General features: G+C 40.6%; 1 protein-coding gene and 1 long non-coding RNA gene across 6 annotated transcripts; one reads left to right on the top strand and one right to left on the bottom strand.

Moving 5' to 3' along the window:
* The first annotated feature begins 1,220 nt into the window (after window positions 1-1,220).
* tra2a (transformer 2 alpha homolog) lies at window positions 1,221-19,121 on the top strand. Of its 5 annotated transcripts, XM_033046432.1 has the most exons (10): window positions 1,228-1,445; window positions 10,973-11,298; window positions 11,602-11,735; window positions 12,581-12,749; window positions 13,363-13,512; window positions 13,986-14,174; window positions 14,540-14,655; window positions 14,748-14,894; window positions 16,071-16,144; window positions 18,369-19,121. In XM_033046432.1, the coding sequence occupies exons 2-10, from the start codon at window positions 11,278-11,280 to the stop codon at window positions 18,377-18,379; spliced, it is 1,011 nt and encodes a 336-aa protein (XP_032902323.1). In that variant the 5' UTR covers window positions 1,228-1,445; window positions 10,973-11,277; the 3' UTR covers window positions 18,380-19,121. The 5 variants fall into 5 exon arrangements, with proteins under 5 accessions (XP_032902315.1, XP_032902311.1, XP_032902307.1 ...); XM_033046424.1 differs by lacking the exon at window positions 10,973-11,298 and having other exon boundaries at window positions 1,221-1,445; window positions 14,751-14,894; window positions 16,074-16,144; XM_033046420.1 differs by lacking the exon at window positions 10,973-11,298 and having other exon boundaries at window positions 1,222-1,445; window positions 16,074-16,144.
* On the bottom strand, window positions 13,895-17,722 carry LOC116989205. The gene is made up of 3 exons (XR_004416176.1): window positions 17,620-17,722; window positions 15,122-15,125; window positions 13,895-13,906 (listed from the first exon to the last, which is right to left on the bottom strand). It is a non-coding gene; the product is annotated as an uncharacterized LOC116989205 (long non-coding RNA).
* Window positions 19,122-20,498: the final 1,377 nt, after the last annotated feature.

Here is a 20,498-nt window from a genome sequence, read left to right as displayed (position 1 = left end):
TTGTATTCTAGTCCTCTTGAAATAAATGCTAGCATTGCATTTGCCTTCTTTACTACCGCAACTACTGATATAAAGGAAAGAAAAAGTTGTAAATCTTTAAAATAAATTCTAAGACAAGCTACACTGAGCCCTGTAAAGGAACAGTGCTAAGCACATTTCAGAAATTAGATCTGAAAACTGAATAGGTCGACCCTTAAGACTGAAAAACAACACTTTAAACAGAAATGGAGACTGAAGTGGGACGATATATCCTCCCCTGAACGACCATCACAAACTTTGGACAAAGCTCGGTAATGGAATAGGAATCATACAGTTCAGATGTACTTGTTGCTTGAGGTGAGAGGTTTATCAATTATGTAATGTAATTGCAATAAAAATGTCAAGCAATATAAGGATACAGCTGATAATGATGCAATTGTCTACTTTCAAATCCACGATGGAAAAGGACAGCTCCAAACTAATTTGAAAAATGGTGGCATGGACAGCCAATTTGATGGAGGGGAATACAGGATAATTGACAATAGTAAAACGTGCAGCTACACTACTTATATCCAGCAGAAAGAATAGGATACACAAACTCTTCCAAAACAAAGTCTAGAATATAGGGTAAAACATTCTTAATCTGAAGCCATAGTTCACTTCTCATACGGACGGAATGAAGTATGATATCAGCAGCACACTCTGCAACTAAACATGTCCGCGGGAGGGTTTACTCGGAATTTACTACCCTATTCCGCGAAGATGGCGAACACGAACTGTATCCCTATGTATCCCCGCAAATGGATGGCGGTGCCGTGTTATGTATCTTTCTCCCGCCGCTCGCTTCCCAGGCTGGGGTTGGGATATGGTAAATTAGTTAATGCGTGTGGCGCATGTGAGGGGAGTACGTTACCGCCACTGCCTCCATTTTCCGCGCGGGCAACCGCCGCTCGCGCGCGCGCGCGCCAGACGCGCCATTGAAAAAAAAAACCAGCCTGACAACCCCGGGACAACGTCACACCCATGCCTCTGCTGGGGGGGGGGGGGGGGGGGGGGGAGCGAGGGGAGATTTAAAAATAAAAAATAAAAAATAAATAAACGCCTCATTTTGTGAGTAAACCGATGCAATCTGTCTGTAGTTGTCGGCAAATTAGTTAATTCGGGGGTGAAGCGGCAAGAAAAGCTGAGCGGGGCTGGCGTGTTTGCAGACTCCCGGGGAGGTGGGCGGTTGCTCCGTGACGTCACAGAGGGGAGCTCGGTGGAGACGACGCCGTCGCCGCCACCATATTGAGGGGGATCGCGGGCGAGAGAAGTGGCAGCGGGGCCGAGCAGCGCCACGACTAACAAACTAAAACCCTTTCCTGATACACCAATATAATCGCAGTACTCACATACATACATACATACTCTCACATTTCTCACCAGCAAAGATGAGCGATATCGACGAAGCAGCCTACGAGGGGAGGGTGAGTGATGCAAACCGGGGGAAAATATCTTTGTAAAAAGAACCGAGTGAGCAAACGAGGGTTTGGGGTTTTTTGTGTGCGTGTGTTTTTGAAACAGACATGGAGATAGATGGACGGGCGGTGAACGCAGGCCGGTCATGGCGTTTCCTGAATGAGGCCGCAGGCTTCGTTCAGGCGGGTGTGAGTGAGGCCTTGGTCCGCGGCTCACTCGGCCGCCGAGTGGGGGTGGGGAGGGCGTAGCCACCGGCCGCTCGCAGCCCAACAGCGGCGCAAGGAAAGCGAGTCAGAACTCGGTCACACACACACAATTAATGGCGCGCCAAACTCCCATCTTTTGTCTGCACGGCTCTCGCCGGGGCATTTGTCTGCGGGTTCGGGAAGTCAGTTTCTACCACCTCGTGGCGTTTCGCACCCCTTCCCCCCCCCCCGTCCCCCCACACAGAGGGGGGAGTAGGAAGGAAGTATGACTGTAGGAAGGAATTACAGACGCTGGTTTAAACCGAAGATAGACACACGATGTTGGGGTAACTCAATGGGACAGGCAGCATCTCTGGAGAGAAGGAATGGGTGACGTTTCGGGTCGAGACCCTTTTTTCGGGAACGACACGTGTTGGTTTACTGAGACCCAAAATGCTGGAGTATCTCGGCGGGACAAGACTTCTTCAGACAGAAAGTATTGTCTCGACCCGAAACGCCACCCATTCTTTCTCCCCAGAGAATCTGCGTGCCCCGCTGAGTTACTCGAGCATTTTTGCGTTTTCAGGAGAGAGGGAGGGGAGGGGAGGAGGAGGAGGGGGGGGCGAACTCGCCACCAGTTGACCCTCCCCAAAACGAGGTTGTCGGCCTGGCTGCGCGCCAGCAGCCGGGCGCTCCTGCGCTCCCCTCCCCCTATCCCCGCGTATCGGACTAGCATGTGTCGCCAGATGGCTGTTATCCTTTGCTCTGGGTTCGAACGGTGGGCCAGTCAACATGGCGGCGTATTCACAGAAAGAAATCAGAAAGCGCGCGTATCTCCATGGCAAGGGCGAGCTGACTGCAATAGTACCTTTCGGTACGATTTTCTGGTATTTCCTTTTGGCTGGAGTGTGTTGGTGATACTTTGGGCCGTAATTAATATGCCACAGCCTGTACATTTTGCACATTCAGTTTCTACATAGGATAGCATGATTGATAACAGTGAAAATGATTTACAGAGTAAATTATTACTGACATTTACACCGCCCTGTGATTCAATCATAATACATCGTAAGTTTATTATCACAGTTATTTAATTGAAGATGCTTCTATTGTTCAATTTTGGTAGTATCCTGCCAACATACCTCGAGTAATAACGAAACTATAAACTTAATTTTCAGTTGGTCCAATTCTCAAAAGTGTACTTAAATCTAGTTTCCAGTATTTCAGTTAGATTATTGTAGGTTAATATATGGAGATAGAATAGTGTGTTTACTATTTTATGTCACTATTTCTGTGAAAAATGTACCACAAGCCTCTACATTTGATAGATTTCCACATGTGGATGTCACTTGAATATCATTCTGCGCTGGGCAGGATATACTTGAATTCGGGATAAATAATGGTGCGATCTCATCAGTATTTCAAGGAAATACAGAGGCTTTTTAACCCAAAAAAAACGCCAATGTTCATCTTTGGGTTTCAATACATAGACTACTATGGATCCACGTGGGATCCAGAGTTGTGCTCTTTTATCACAGAAGGGAAGTAAAGGTCTTCTGGAAAATGCAATATTTTTTTCCCCACTTAAAGTACTTATTGCTGAAGCTTTGTTTAAGAAAGAACTGCAGATGCTGGAATAATCGAAGGTAGACAATGCTGGAGAAACTCAGCGGGTGAGGCAGCATCCATGGAGAGAAGGATTAGGTGACGTTTCGGTTCGAGGCCATTCTTCAGACTGATGTGGGGGCGGGAAAGAGAAAGGAAGTAGGTGGAAACAGTTGAACTGGGGAGGGGTAGGAGGGAGAAAGTTAGGGCTATCTAAATTTAGAGAAGTCAACATTCATACCGCTGGGGTGCAAACTACCCAAGCGAAATATGAGCCCTCCATTATTAAATTCTGCATGTCTTACCCATGTTTGCAAATCTGAAGTAATGCTTTTAAGGGGGAGGGGATTGAACTTTGAAAGTTTTTAATGTCTAATTCAAATGAGTGCAACACTTTAAAATATATCTAGGGTACAACAGAAAAGAGTTTTTTTTGTCACCAAGTTTTAATGCAGGATTCATTGGGGTTGGGCGGTTCTGTTTTGTATTCAAGCTCTTATATTAGATTAATTAATCTATGATTAAAGGTTTACAAACGTTCTAATAGACATAGTCAGTTCTGCATTAACTTTCTGAGATTGTCCTTCTACATTGATGTTGCTAAACTCATTCATATTAAGATATAACATTAATTATGGACTTAATTTCCCATTTCATTTTAAATTTACATGCTCATTGGGTTAAGTCTTCCAAACGTACAGAGTTGTGTTCCCATTTCTTCCATATTATCTTGTCCTTTAGAGAGAAAATTTGTTTTAGATTTGTGGAATCTACGGCTAGAAATGGTCGGTGAGGAATCAGTGTGGTTTATTCTGAATATTGACTAGAATTGTAGCAATACATCAATCCAGGGCTTGTAATTTGTAGGTGGGGTCTGATGCAGGCACTTCTGTTTTTTAAGGCTAAAATATTAAGGAAACAAGAACACAATGTTATTATTCAACATTTTAAATTTAATCGATTACTATCCATAATCTAATTTTTTTTAATGCATAATTTTATTAATCAATTACTTTGCCCTATTGGGCATGATCTACTAGAAATATGCCTGGAAGTGCTTAAAAAAAAATCAAACCTTAACTTTGGTTTGCATTGAGCCGTCCTCTGTTCTTCACAGGGACCTATTTAAATATTAACCAAGCTGTAAAATGATATTAGAGCAGATTAACAAAATGTTGTCAAGGGTAATTTTGAGGGAGTATATAATGAGAGATAGCAGAAGACCGGTGAGGAGAGCAGTAATTTCAGTTTAAGCATTTGAATGAGCTGAATCAGTGGAATCATTTTAAATTTGGAATGAGCACAAGGTAAGAATTGGATGAGTGAAGATTCTTCAGTATATATCTGGAAGAGGTGAGAGATATGCCATTTTGTAAAAGTGGAAATGAGATTTCTTTAATCTGACATGATGCCTGACCTGTGCTGTTGGAGCATATGTATAGGGATTATAGTTGAACCAAACTGGTTTTAATTTAAGATCTGGGCAGCTGAGATATTGAATGATGTGTGGTAATTAGATTTCACTAAGCAGTAATGTTAAGATTTTTGAGTCTGGTGTTAACGGTATCCACAAGGTCTTGGGCAGTACAAGCTGAAACCAACAATATGAACTGATATATTTTATAATTTGTATTTTCATATCTGATATCAGGAAGAGGTGTGGCTTTGGTAAGTGAACATGATTTATGGTAAGATGGGAAGGTACAAATTTACATAATGTTACTTTGGAAGAAACCTGTTTGGTGCTGAACAAGGAATTCCTCAATTGAGAGACAGTGGAGTGTTGAGGATCTGACTGTCATGAATATGGAAGTGCTCGATATGAAGATAGACACAAAATGCTGGAATAACGGTGGGACAGGCAACATCTCTGGAGAGAAGGAATGGATGACGTTAAGGGTCGAGATCCTTCTTCAGACCATATTCTTAGAAGTCATGGGAGCAGAATTAGGCCATTTGGAAAATTGAGTCTACTCTGCCATTCAGTCATGGCTGATCTAACTTTCCCTTGAGTCCACCCTGTTCTCCTGCACTCTCCCCGTAACTTTGACTCCCTTTCTAATCAAGAACCTGTCAATCTCTGCTCTAAAAATACCCAATGACTTGGCCTCACGGCCGTCTATGCCAATTAATTCCGGTGATTCACCACCGTCTTGCTGAAGAAATTCCACGTCTCCTTTCTAAAGGTACGTCCCTTAATTCTAAGCCTGTGCCTTCTGGTCTCTCCCACTAGTAGAAACATCTTCACCACACCCACTCTATCCAGGCCATTCATTATTCAGTAAGTTTCAATGAGATCCCCCTCATCCTTCTAAACTCAAGCGAGTACAGTTCCAGAGCCCTCAAAGGCTCGTCATACTTTTGCCCAATTGTCCCTGGGATCTTGAAATGAATGTTAACATTGGGTTTTTCTGCTCACCTGCAAATTGACTTTTGGGGAATCCTGCACCAGCACTCTCAAGGCCCTTTGCATCTACCATAGCAGAAGCATCCACGTCGCAGGGCTGGAAACTGGAAGTATCCTGAGCTAATTCTGCTACCACCATCATTTATTGCGACAAGTGATGGCTTCCACTGATTGCCGCCGGAAGCCATCACTTGTCGCAATAGATGATGGTGGACGGACGATGACAGCGAGGCCAACATTTGTAACAAGATGGACACGAAAAGAAGATAGGTTAGTGAAATTGCCCACTTCTATCTCAGACCAACAGTCTATGTTTTGGGAAGTTAATCTAAATAAACATAATAGAAGGAAAGAGGATAGACAGTGTGTGTAGAAATGAACTGCAGATGTTGGTTTATACCGAAGATGGACACAAAATGCTGGAGTTAGACAGCATCTCTGAAGGTAAGACATGGGTTACATTTCATGTTGGAACCTTCTTCAGACTGAAAGATGGCGGGGTTGGGGGGAACTAGAGGCAAGGAAAGGCCAGAACGATTCAGGGCCGGCAACAGATGACTGAAGATGGGCACAAAAAGCTGGAGTAACGTTTCGGGTCGAAACCCTTCTTCTCGTCTCGAAACGTCACTCATTCCTTCTCTCCAGAGATGCTGCCTGTCCCGCTGAGTTACCCCAGTTTAAAGCAGCATCTGTAGTTCCTTCCTACCTCAGGGTGGGTTTAGTCCATTATGGCCCATTGTTGTTTGAAGATGTGCTAATGGGAGGGATACAAGGATGCGAACAGTGGGAGAAGTAGGATGAATAGGGTGGATTGCAGGTTCATCACACTGGGCTGTAAGCTGCCACAGTGAAATAGGTGCTGTTCCTCCAAAGAGTTGGCTTGGGATACTTGGGTGGGTGTCAAGTTAATTTTGGTTTACTTGATATTTTATGGAATATTTTCAACTTAACAATGATCATAATTTGACAATGTGGTGTTTGGTATGGTAATAAAAGTGGTTTATTGTTGGAAAATTAGTGGAGGGCCATGAGGGTCAAGTGAAAAATCAGTTTGTGGTTGAGTTTAATTGTAATACTTAAATAGCCTGTCAGAGCAGTCATTTGATGGATGTCTGTCAAAATGCCTCCTTCCAATAGAAAGTTACAGTCTGCGGAAATTCGTTCCGCGTGGAAATTGTCCATAAATGTTAATTGTAAAAATGAGAGTTGTCTGAAATCATTTGGTGATTGTAGTTGGTAGCTTTATTTATTCCAGGTGGAAAGCCATTGCTTTAAGTCTCAACCAGTGCTGGGGGTGACAATAGTATAAAATAATGCGTATAACCAAATTAAAGCCCTCTGTGGTAAAAAAATAAACTGAAATACATTTTTGATCAGCTAGTCATTTTTACACCTGTTATTGATTTTAAGATCCACCTTTCGATGATAAAATGCCAGTATTCTGCAATAATTCTCTGCTCCATAACTTGATACTTTCGATTCTATTGGTGCCTGACATCCAGTCAGTAATTGAGCAGTTTAAATTTCATAATAGATGGGCCAACTCTTTCATAATTATTTTGAATTTTATGAAGGGGTTTGATTACTGGGAAGGACATCGCTTTCTATTTTGTGTAATACCAAGCTTTTGAGTAAGGCTTTTGCAAAAAAAGTTTCTAAAAGGTGAGTAGTGCTTTTATTCTAGATTGTCATTTGCCCTTGTTTAGTTATTAAAGGGAAAACTGGCATTAAAAGGCGTGCATGCCTGTTTCTTGATAGTTTTGCATAGATATTTTTGAATTGGTTGTGAAACCATTGTCAATTTTCTGAACTGATTTGAAAAGTTCTATTGAGGCATTTTTCGGGGGCATTTTGGGATTTGTTTTTTGCCATCATTTTGCAATAATGTAAGGTTATTTGACCAAAATAGCATTCTGGAGACCACATTCAAATCTTTTCAATGGGAATTTTGGAGCCCGAGTTAAAATTAAATGTGCAAAACATTTCTGTTCAATATCATGAAATGCCCATTTGTTTAGATGCATATTTGGTTGAGGTAAAAAACAAAAATAGCAATAACTAGCATATGCACATTACGGTGGCCTTCTAGGTTCAATTAAAATTGAGAGTTCAATTAAAAAAAAATATATATTAATATAGAGCATTTGCCATTTTAGGCAATTGTGGCAAATTGGATCAGATATCTGGCTGGTTATACCTATTGTCGCATTGGCATTTAATGCTCTACAGAAAAACTTGGAGCGTGTATATTTTTTGGGCATGATATTGGAATGACTAGGCAGAGACATTAAGGAAGGTAACGATTTAAAGATGGATCATTTGACATGAAAAGAGTGGAAATATACCCTTGAACAATAGATCAGTAGATTATTAGATATCGATGGAATTGAGACTTTTGGCTCATTCCCGCTTCTTAGGAAGGATCTTTAACTTGAAAAATCAACCCCGTCTTCCCTCAGATAAGCCCTGACCAGTGTTTCTAATGTTTTCAATCTTTTTTTTAAATCTGTAGTTAAGAATCTCTGAGAAAGAATTGCAGGAAAGGACCAAGGTGCCACTGACCCCCTCATGCTCTCCTTGTCTACATCCCTAATTTCGTAATGCAATGTCAATCCCTTTCAGTGACTGCCTTATGTCTCTAAATCTTTGATCTATTTAGTGTTTAGTGTGATCCCATGGTGTGACTTCCTGTTGCCCTCAATATTGGTTTGTTTGCCTCAACCGAGGATTGGATGTGAGCAGGGAAACCGGCATATTTTTAGGTTCTTTTTCATGTGAGATAACAGATTAAAGTTTTTACGTGAATACATTGGCCCGGAATTTGCAGAGTATTAGTGGGCTCACATTAAGGAACATGTTTGTTTGCAATCTCTGGCACATTTGTGGCAATCTTCAGGTTGCTATCCAGTTGATTTTGTTTTGGGTGCATTGCTTTTTCCTTCACCAAGTCAATGAGCACAGGACCTTTGGATTGTGGAAAAATGTTTTAAATCAGGAAATGTCTTGTTGAATAAGATTTTTTTGAAGGCTATAAGAGTTTTAATTAATGCACATCTGTGGGCTGGAAAATGATTGGAGTTAAATATCTTGGCATCTGCAGAAATGAGCACCAATTACTGAAGACTAAAAGACATTCTACCAATCCATCTGATTTGGTTCAATAATTTAGACGCATGACATGGGCTCAGACGTTTGATTCAGATTTTACTTATGAAATGAATACCCTTAGCTTTTAATAAGCTATTTTAAGATAGCTTATTAGAGAGCCATTTTAAGATAATTTGGCTAAATTTTAAACTGAATTCTTCAGAAGGGAATTTTGGGTAAATATAAATTGTTAACCAAGTGACAAGATTACACTGTTTTTATACTTGGGATTTTTTGTATAAAATGTGACATGGTAGTTTTAATAAGAGGCAATTTTTATTCCCGTAAAGTACTGCCATTTTAATTGGCAGTGTGATTAGTTAAGGTAAATAATTCAGGTTGAGAATTTATGCTAGTGTAGCTTTTAATATTTTCTAGATTTAACAGAAACAATATAGTGACTGAAGATTTGGGTCTTCATCAAGTGCAACTATCTGAAGAGCCTGCAGAGTATTTTAAGTAGTTCTGGGTTCTTGCATTGACAATTTGAAATGGGTGAATATCAGTGTATTTAGTCACTTTGTTTAGTTGAGATTTGTATTTTGAAATATTGAAACCTTTTTTCATCCGTCACTTTCAAAGCCAGAATTACTATTACAGTTATTGGAGACTGCTAACTTTTATTTCTTAGTTAAGAATTTGTGGTTTTGACTGTTGTGGGAACCCTGTCCTACTCGGAAATTAATATCCTTCCTTTTAAAAATCACATTTACATCCTTTATAAGTGTTTTTTAAACAATGGCCAAGTCAAAGTACATTTGACTGATCTCATCTGTGCACTGATTATATTTGAAGCCATAAATAAGCTGTTGTTACTTGTGACATCACAAATAGGGTAGTGAAGCCTTACAATTTACCACTGCACCTAATGCTGTTAGTAATGTTCAACAAATCAATTTAGATAAAAATAGGAGACCAATCTTGCATGTTTTAGTAAATTTTGTTATGAGGATTTGGGGGTGGGGGAAACTGCTTCATCTTTAAAGTTGCAAAAGCTGGATTGAATTTTCGAACTGCATGCAACCAAGAGATGACAATGTATTGCCAGTTAGCATGAATTGTAGTTTGGATTGAAGTAATATAATTGTTTAAGCGGCGATAATAATCCTTTGACACGAGAAATAGAGTTGCTTACTAATTATAGGTGAAGAAAGGATAGTTGGGGTGTATTATTGTCATATGTGCATACGAGTTGTAAAGTAACAATGTTACTTTTGTTAATTTTGCTGCAGCTTTACAGGCACATTAAACACAGTAACTGACAATAAATATGTGATAAATTATCAGTTATTCAAACTAGAGTAAGGGGTCACGAATAAGGGCTTTGGCCATTTAGAACGGAGATGAGGAAAAAAGATGGCGGAGTAAAGGGATATGGGGAGAAAGCAAGAAAGAGGTACTGATTGTGGGTGATCAGCCATGATCACAGTGAATGGCGGTGCTGACTTGAAGGGCCGAATGGCCTACTCCTGCACCTATTGTCTATTGACCAAAAGCAATGTTTGTAGAGCAGGTATAGTAGTGCAAAGTCCATAATGGTTCAGTTAGAGTTGAGGTAGTGTTGTGCAGGGTAGTTTGAGAAATGGATGGTTGATAGAGATAACTCTTCTTTGGCAGTGAGAAGAGTGTGGCCAAGGTGGTGTGGATCTTGATTATGTTATTTGTATATTTGAGGCAACACTTGCTGTGGATCCTTTGGGGGTGTCAGTATCAATGATGCCTTACTGTCTGGCATTTTTTGCCATGTACTTGGACAATTAAGATTTTTCACGCCTTGCAATTCTGAACAGAAATATTCATAGTGTTCACCAGTATTCATTGATGACCAGAACATGCATTTATTTAGCTGTGCCTTCATTTTTCTGGCCAAGATGCATTTACTGTTATGTAGTTCAGATTTTTTAACACCAATCCTTGCCTGATGGAATAGGGAAGAGGAAAAGAACTAGAAACTCAAGGCAGTTTCTTGATTTAATCAAATACTCTTATTGTAAAATATATTTTAAAAGTTTAACCCAGAAATCAAGGGAGTGCATATTTATTGAAGGAATTTTTTGAAAGGAGTTTTAAAATTAAGTGATGGAATTATTACACCTGCTGGTGTTTAGTTAGAAAGATGATAGGCTATAGTACAAATCCAGCAGATTGTAATCCCATGCTTCATCCTACTGAATGTTCTTTTTCCATTAAGGTTAATATTGAAGAAATGGAAGAGTATTTTCCAAGAATGTGGAAGAATAATCAAGATAACAGAAGGCTAATCACAAGTATTGCAGATCAGAAAAATTTGAGAAATCAGAAAAAATTTGAATGGGAAATGAACAGAAGATTGGTCAGATAGAAGAGCTTGCTTTTATAAGGCATTAATGAATTGTTTGAATTGGGAAGAATACACGGAGTATGAAAACTCTGGAAATGAAGAAATGAAGAAAATAGAAAGCAAGAGTGAACTAAAATTAAAAGAATCTGGAAAATTAAAAGAATCTGGAAGATTGAATGTGTCCTAGGTTAAGTAAAGTATGGTTTATGTTCATGTGTCTGTATGCTCAAGTTTTAGCATAAAATGCATGATTATTTAAGCAAGTTTCATAGAATGTTGGTGATGAGGTATATTTGTAGGGAATATGTATTCTTTAGGAATGTGCAGTTCTTACTATGGGTTGAAGGCTTCTGTGCTTTGAGGGGACAAAATGACATTAGTGAAGGATACCATGTTGTCCCTCTGCTACTATCTGCAACAATATCTGAATTATAGATGATCACTGTATGGCCTAACGGGATGGGAGTTGTACAATAAATAACTTTGTTCCGTCATACTAGGAGTCCCGTTCGCCGTCGAAATCTCCAAGTGGAAGCGCTGGCCGTGCAAAATCAGAAAGTCGGTCTGGATCCCGCAGTCCATCTAGAGCCTCGAAGCGCTCAGAATCACGATCACGATCAAGATCCAAGTCTAGGTAAATATTTATTTAGCAAGTACAAGGGGGGTATAATCTGTCCTTCAAGGAACAAGGTGCTTATAAAAGCTTAAATGGGTAAATAATTCTGTACGTATTGTGTTGCTGTTAGTCATAGATACTAATGACCCGTATAACTCTACCAATTGAAGCATTTTCTTCTCGGCTCCCCACGCCAATTTGTGGTGATATCATGATGACCAACATCAATTTATCAAGCTATTCCTGGATGGTGTGTGCATTAGTTCCACAGTGTTCCAATCGGTTTTTGAGTGGTTTTTCAACCATTTGGTTTCTTGATGATTTTCCTGTGCGCAAAGTGGATGGCTAGGCCACTGTAAGCTTAAGTGGTTGTTGGCAGCGATTGTATTGTTGCTGCTGCAGCATTGTCCGACAGTTTTTGGCACATGAATTGGGCAAATGTTCAATATGCATTGCCAAAAAAAATTGCGGGCTTTAATTCTTTTCAGTTGTATGAAGGCATTACAAAATGTGTACTGTGCGGGTTCCTGTGCCCAAATAATTTGTAAACCATTACATTTCTGCTTTTGAAAAATGCATTATTGAGCCTCAGCTTCACCTCCTGCACTAACATTTAACATTCTGTCTTAATAGAATAGGTATATATGGAATGTGGCCAGTTACACTAATACTGCTGCCAATCCAGTTGTGGCTTGCAGATTTTGTACAACGTTCAATTACTGGAATTCGGCATTGGCGCAATTTATTAATCAAAGTTAGCGCACACATTATTATTAAGACTTGGATGGTTGTGTGGTTTAAATGTTTATTTAAAATTAACTTAAATATGAACATAATATCTGGAATGTTGTCATTTTTACCAGATCTCACTCACGGAGACACTCTCATCGGCGCTATTCACGGTCCAGATCGCGTTCCCACTCACACCGAAGGCGATCCCGCAGCAGATCTTATACGCCCGAGTATCGATCGCGGAGAAGGAGCCGTAGTCATTCACCAATGTCTAGCCGAAGGCGCCATGCAGGAAGTAGAGTAGGTTACTGTACTGAAGTGCAAGTGTAATCTCATTGCTAAGGGATGAATAGTGCGGTCAATGTATTGGTTTTATGTTATTGGTGTTTCTTTTACAGAGTAAAAGAATGACTGGCATTGACTGTTGCCTGTTGAGATGTTTTTATGGGGGAAACAAACAGTTCAATGCTTGTGTGATCAGCAGCATTGAAGTGTGCTTTTCTTTTTTCTTGGGCAGTGGTTTCAGCTCCACGCTAGCTCTTGAGGCTATAGTGATGATTCACACATGTGAGTGGTCATTTGAGCAAGACAACTGTGCATCTGTAGAATGTAAATTTAAATGTTGTCAGTAAGTATAAAGTTTGGAGCTTCAGCATTAATGCTGGGAAATTTAGTATCGACTCGCAAGCTTTTACTTGTGCCTTTTTTGCACTGGGTTTTTTGGGGGTATTTTTGGATTGCTGGCTTTAGATTTTTATTTTGTGAGCTGTTTTGGAGCTGACTGATCCTCCAGCCACAGTTATGAAGAGTTTTATCAGTCTAGTCTGAGTTGATGGGCAGTATGCCACCTGATAGTGGAGCACTCCACTGTTATGGGAGGGGGAAAACTCATACCGTCCATTTTGTCCTACAGACGGGCCATGTGTCGGCGAAACACGGAGGAGCATTGATAGTAGATGTGGAGAAGTCTGCTGCCCGGACTGCCCCGTCATCCCAGATGAAGGATGATTCCTGGAGGCGAGCAGGATATGGGAAGAAAGAAGGCAAACTTGGTTCTCAAAACGTAAATTGAACTTACTTTCAAACTAATTGATTGATATCTTATGGAAATGTTGTGCATTCAATCTCTTTATAGCAACATATTTGATTGAAATATTGGACCTCTTGTTATTTTAACAACAAATTTCACACACAAACAGATGTCAAAGTTGTAGGTTCACAATCTGTCTGTTCTGTGCCCTTTGTTCCATTGTCATCCTTGCACATTGTAAATCATAGGAGAATCTTCTGGCTTTGGATATCTGAACCAGGGTTCAAGAATGGGTTTGAGGTGTTGAGTGCCATGTCCTTACAAACCATTTAAAAATAGCTGACATCTATTAGTCTATAACAGATCATTACTGCCATGGTTGTGACCTAAATGGGCGACATCACATGTACTCGGCATGCACTGAATACTTTCATCCATAGAAAATCGTTGACTTCAAAAACTGTTCCTGTGGTGTTATTTACATATTTTTAACATTGATTTTCCAGGCAAATCCAGATCCAAACACCTGCCTCGGTGTTTTTGGCCTTAGTTTGTACACAACTGAGCGGGATCTTCGCGAAGTGTTTTCTCGTTATGGACCATTGGCGGGTGTCAATGTTGTCTATGATCAGCGGACTGGCCGTTCAAGAGGATTTGCCTTTGTTTACTTTGAGAGATTAGAGGATGCTAAGGAGGTAACCTGATTAATCTAATGGCCATTTATATTTTGATTGTGATTGTAAAGTCCTAGTTTTATTTTTGTATTGTAGCTCATTAAGTTTTAGTCCGTATGTTGATAAAAGTGCATTGAGTTCTATGTGATTATTTCTATGAATTGATTGTTTTATTGTTAGTACAGCATGGCTTAAATGCATTAATGGTCATGGATTCTGAAAACTGGAACTTGTTACCAAGCATCAAGTCTGTTGGATGTGGACATTAAGCACTGGCCCTGTTAACAGCCCCCACATCTTTGTATGAACAATTTTAATATAATTCTGTAGGGCATAATTATATGTGCTATACTTTGTACGCAATTTTAATTTTATCTTTTTTCCAGGCAATGGAACGTGCTAATGGGATGGAATTAGATGGTCGGCGAATTCGTGTAGATTATTCTATTACAAAGAGGCCCCATACTCCTACACCTGGCATCTACATGGGAAGACCAACCCAGTAAGAAAAATAACTCTTGATTCTAAATTTCCTTGGTTCTGTTGTAGGTTTTTAGTTTTTAACAAAGCTTCCTCTCTTATTCCTATTAATAGCAGCAGTGGAGGCGGTGGTGGTGGTGGTGGTGGTGGTGGTGGCGGCGGAGGAGGAGGAGGTGGAGGTCGTCGCCGAGATTCATATTACGATCGAGGCTATGATAAATATGATCGCTATGATGATCGAGACTACGATTATCGATACAGGTAAGGTTTTCTGTAATTGTGTAATAGACAATAGGTGCAGGAGTAGGCCATTCGGCCCTTCGAGCCAGCACCGCCATTCAATGTGATCATGGCTGATCATCCACAATTAGTACCCCGTTCCTGCCTTCTCTCCATATCCATATCCTATCCCTAAGAGCTCTATCTAACTCTTTCTTGAAAGCATCCAGAGAACCAGCCCCCAGAGGCAAAGAATTCAACACACTCACAACTCTGTGAAAACGTTTTTCCTCATCTCTGTTCTAAATGGTTATGGCCCCTGGTTCTGGACTCCCCCAACATTGGGAACATGTTTCCTGCCTCTAGCATGTCCAAACCCTTAATCTTATATGTTTCAATAAGATATCCTCTCATCCTTCTAAATTCCAGAGTATACAAGCCCAGCCGCTCCAATCTGTCAATATATGACAGTCCTGCCATCCCAGGAATTAACCTCGTGAACCTACGTTGCACTTCCTCAATAGTAAGAATGTCCTACCTCAAGTTTGGAGACCAAAACTGCACACAATACTCCAGGTGTGGTCTCACTAGGGCCATGTACAAATGCCAGAGGACCTCTTTGCTCCTATACTCAACTCCTCTTGTAATGAAGGCCAACATGCCATTTGCTTTCTAAACTGCCTGCTGTACCTGCATGTTTACTTTCATCCTTTACATCTAAATGTTGCCACAATTTCATTGAGTTGTTGACTTCAACGTCATAATACTGTTAGAAACAGCTGTGCTTCCCAATTGCATTCTTAGCAAAAGGAAGGTATTACTACTTTTGGATACTATCAGACTAAATCTTCCAACCTTGTAGTATCTGTTGATATAAGGAATTGCGGGTGCTGGTCAAGCGGCATCTCTGGAGAACGTGGATAGGTGAACGTTTGGGTTGTTAGGCCACAGTACAGATGGAGATACAATACACACAAAATTTGCATCTCTGTCGAGGTAAGAGATTAGAAAAAATCCCCCCCCCCCCCCCCCCATGTAAAACAAGCTAAAGAACACTAAAAGCATACATTTAAGACGTACTATTTAAATACAAAGATGGAAAGGACATACAGGTGGTTGGCGAGGCAGCCATTGCTGGTGCCACCCGGTGGTTTGTGAATTTCAATCTACAGTAGATGGCTGCCAAAATAACAGTCGTGCACCTTATTTCATTAACAGTAGACGACGATCTCCATCACCTTATTACAGTAGAGGATACAGATCGCGCTCCAGGTCTCGTTCCTATTCACCACGTAAGTACTATAATTGTGTTGTAAGTGACAAAGTAAATTTAATTAAAACTCAACATGATAAGTTTGAGTGAATTGTATGGTACCTCAAGTTTTGATCTGACCTTCATTCAGATCACAGCGATTCTCACCTATGGCTGTCGTGTTCCCCAAAAAACCTTCCTCTGTAAATTTGCTTTCAAGGTAAGTTTATTGTCACATGTACCAATCAGGGTACAGTGAAATTCTAAAATAACCATACAGCCATACTTTTTTTAAAAAGCAACAAATCACACAACTGCATAAAAGTTAACATAAACATCCAACCCAGCGAATTCCCCACGTTCAACACTGATGGAGGGCAATAAAGTCCCATCTTCGGGGCTGTGGTTGCGGTGCGACCCATCTTCCCACCCGACTTTGGAGGCTCGGCCGCGGGCCAGTGGACGACATCGTCGGGAGCTCACAGGTTGGTGGCCTGTTTTTCCGGAGCTCCCGCAACTACAGCTGCGTCCGCTGGCCTGGAGGGCGGCAGCTTCGACCGCCCCGGGCCGTGGAGTTTGAACCGGTCTGTTTGCGGAGCTCAGATTCAGCCGCGGGACTTGCACACCATCATCCGGCGGGGTCGCAACATCGGAGGCCTAGATTGCCTCGGCGCAGAGGGAGAGCAAGGAGGGAAGAGACAATGACTTTGGGACTTTAAACTGTGTTGAGTGTTTGCTTTGTTATTTATTATGTTATGACTGCAGGCTAAACCATTTTGTTGCACTGAAAAGTGCAATGACAATAAAATTCAATCCAATCTTCATCTTTTATTCTCCCGCGGTCGGGGCAGTCAAACCATCCGCAGTCTGGTCGATCGAAGCTCCCACAGCTTCGAGTTCCCGAAGTCTGTCTGGAACCAGAGACCGCGATGTTAAAGTCCGCAGGTACCCGCGGTTGGGGCCCCAGATTCGATCCCCAAATTTCACCCCCGCCCCCTCCTCTTATCAAATTTTATTCTCCCTGTCCTGAGTAATCCTGACTTCATATGTTGCAATTTAAATTACAATATATGGTCAATCTACCCCTGAAGATTCTTTCCATAAGATCATTAAGCTTGTCTCATTACAAGTGGGCTGATCTGAAAATAAGCATTCCTTGATTAATTCCACATTATGATTTCAGAAATTGTCCAAAATACATTCTGAGCTTGTGGCTGCTTTTTGTAAATTTGATTTGATTATGTCTGAAGATTAAAGTTTCCTATAATTATCGCAGCGTGTTTCTTACGCCACTTACAAGCTTGATTTACACTTTGATTATTGACTACCTTGTTATTCCTTGTCTCAACCCAAATACTATTTACATGATCGTCTGAGACATTTATTGATGGTTGGATCTCATCTTTTAAGACCTACTCTATCTGCCTGTACTTAAATCTCAAAAATGACGGTTTATTCATTTTGTAACCTTGGTCACCTTGCAAGCAAGCCTTTGGTATAGTTATAAGATTATACTAATTTCTGTGAGATTAGTTCACCTGTTATGAATGCTGCATACATTTTGAAAATCGCTATCTTATATCTTTCCATTGGACAAGGCATCACCAAATACCTTGACTATCTTGTTTCTCCTTCCCCATCTCCCTTGTCCCGTCATATCTGACCTACACCCAAGACCCAACTTTCAATTCCTAGACATTGTCTCATCTTTCCATGGACGTCCAGTCCATTTACACCTCCATTCCCTACCAAGAAGGTCTGGGAAGGGAGGGGGGCACTCTGGTTCTTCCTTAAACAGATACACAGTCTGTTCCCCTCTACTTATGCCATCTTATTTTGATTCCTCTTGCTTTCTTTAAGCCAGAGGTATTGGCCCCTTATGGTGGCACTGCAACTATTGCTGCTGCCCCAGTTCCAGTGACCCTTGTTTGATCCTGACTTTTGTACAGGATGGATTTTGCACATTCTCCCTGTGGTCATTTAGGTTTCCGCTTGGTCCTCTAGTTTCCTCCCACACCCCAAAGTTTACAAGGATGCAAGTCTGGGATGGGACTGCTGCACCTCTTCTGAGAACTGGGGTAGACCTGATGCACTGAACAAACTTGTCTCATAAGTAATGAGAATTAATAAATTTCACATTGCTACCCTGTAGAATTTGGTTTAAAAAAAAAAAAACAGGGCTGCATGCTGCTTAATCATTAAGATAAATACTGAGCTGACAGTCGTGATGTTGTTGGTTTAATTGTATGTCTTTATTTTTGCAGGTCGTTACTGACCCAGACTCTACTGCTTGCTGGACAACTGTCTGAAGATTTTTAATCAATGTGTTACGGCAAATTTTTTTTTTTTGAGGGTGGTGGGGTTAAGATTTTGGTAGTTGTGCATGATAGTTTCTGTGGCTATATAACTGCTTTGGAAAGCCATTCTAAAAGCTACTTGCTTGAACTGATTTATGTAGTTCATAACTTGATGTAAGGACACGACAGGGCTGGAATTTAATGGTGATCTTTTAATTACCAAGCGCAGGTTGTTTTTGAACATGCAAATGCCAATATTCATTAGTTTTGTCCTGGTGTTTGACTTTGTCATGAGATTGTATTTGCTGTTTGAAGCTCTCCTAGAGTTCTGTTATTTTTTATTGAAATAAAACCAATGTAATCCTTCAAAAGATCAGTATACACATTTTACAAAATAACTATTGAAAATGTACAAAATGGTAGATTGTTGGAATGTCATTTTAGGAAGATACTTCAGAGAAAACGGATTCAAGTCTTGGAATTTACTATTCCATATGGGTAATAGCGAGCGCTAAATTTCTGCCCTAGGTTGAAAATGTGATGTGATGGAACTCTGTAACAAAGTGTCTTCACAGTTGTAAGGATTATAAGAATTAAATTTTTTTTAGTTAATGGTGTATTTCTATATTTTGGCCTGCAATATAGTCCCTGCATATTGACCAACTGATATAATGTACAAAAGCTTACTGAATATTAAAAATGCCTCCTGAATTGGCAGTACGAAGAAGGATGGTTTATTGTTTGCTGTTCGATGGTCTGATTTTAAATCTTTTATCGGAGAGCCTTTCTGGAAATGATGGCTTATCCCCAGGTATTTGTCACAAATCAAGACTGACTTGTGTTAAGTGCTTGTGTTATCATCCTTTCCGGAGAAATCTTACAATTGAAGTCCACTGAGAAATATCCACAGTGAAGGGTTAGAAATATAAAATCCTTGTAGTACAAAATTAGGTCGTTTGTGCAGTCTGGAAACCAAGCATCTCTCTGTTTCTACATAGAGCATTTTCTTCAAAAATTGGATAGTTTTATGGTGTAGGCAACAATGCAACCTGCCTCCATGTCTACAGACAATGCATTCAAGATTTCAACCTTGTATTCCTTTAAGTTGTTTGTGCCACTGTTTTGTGTTCCTGTAAAGAACCGGCAGGTTCATTAGTGAGTAATTTGAGTTGTTACTCCAGCACTTTCTTTTGTAGGTGAAAGTCTGGGAAGGCATAAGTTAATACCTACACATTAGCTGAAATAGAGTCAAGTTATTAACTGCTTATGATAATTTTATCTGCTGATGATTGCAGCATTGAATACTTTGATCATTGGGGTGGTTGACATTAGTGCTATAATTGCCACACTGCCAAGAGACCGGGACTAGGGATTCAATTGCAACTGAGGAATTTGACAAGAGAAGCCATTGTCTATCACTTGAAATAGTAGAAAATTAGAGGTTGGTTCATCGGGTTCCCTTGACAAAGCTAAAGGTCAGAGAAAAAGAGTGAAGGAAAGTTCACAAAGAACAAATGAAAATATGCAATTGACACTGTTACAGGTCAACCAAAGTAAATCTGAGTCAGCATCTCCAAAACCATGTTAAGTAGGCCAGATCATCCTTGCTCTGTTTCACATTATCTTGATTGATTGAATGATACAGCATGGAAACATCCCTAATGGCCCACCAAGTCCATGCTTGCCATCATTGACCCATTCATCCTTATTCTATCATCCCACTTTTGCATTCACTCCCTGCACTTTAGGGGCAATTTATAGAGGCCAATTAACCTTCATGTCTTTGGGATGTGCACCCAGAGGAAATCCACTCAATCATAGGGAGAACATGGAACTCAACATGGGCAACACTCGAGGTCAGGATCGCACCCTGATCTCTGCCGTTGTGAGGCAGCAGCTTAACCAGGAGGTGAAGGAGGAGAGGAAATGTAGATGCTGACTGACCCAGAAACCAGACTTGGATGGTTTTGCTGGTGAAAGGAGAACCTTATCCTTTCAGCAGCCTTCCCAAACCTGTGCAATGACTTCCACCAGGCATTGCTGATAATGAATACCTGCCCTTTAATAGTTACAATATGAATTCAATCGTTACTCTCT

The sequence above is a fragment of the Amblyraja radiata genome, chromosome 2 (genome assembly GCF_010909765.2).
Source record: "Amblyraja radiata isolate CabotCenter1 chromosome 2, sAmbRad1.1.pri, whole genome shotgun sequence".
Classification (NCBI taxonomy): Eukaryota; Metazoa; Chordata; class Chondrichthyes; order Rajiformes; family Rajidae; genus Amblyraja; species Amblyraja radiata.
This window is presented reverse-complemented; position numbering and strand designations above follow the sequence as displayed.

Bases quoted from the DNA above. Each gene is read 5' to 3' on its own strand.
- tra2a (XM_033046406.1), top strand. From the start codon at position 1,410: ATGAGCGATATCGACGAAGCAGCCTACGAGGGGAGG. The intron at 11,736-12,580 runs GTAAATATTTAT...CATTTTTACCAG, and splicing joins CGATCAAGATCCAAGTCTAG to ATCTCACTCACGGAGACACT. The intron at 12,750-13,362 runs GTAGGTTACTGT...TTTGTCCTACAG, and splicing joins GGCGCCATGCAGGAAGTAGA to ACGGGCCATGTGTCGGCGAA.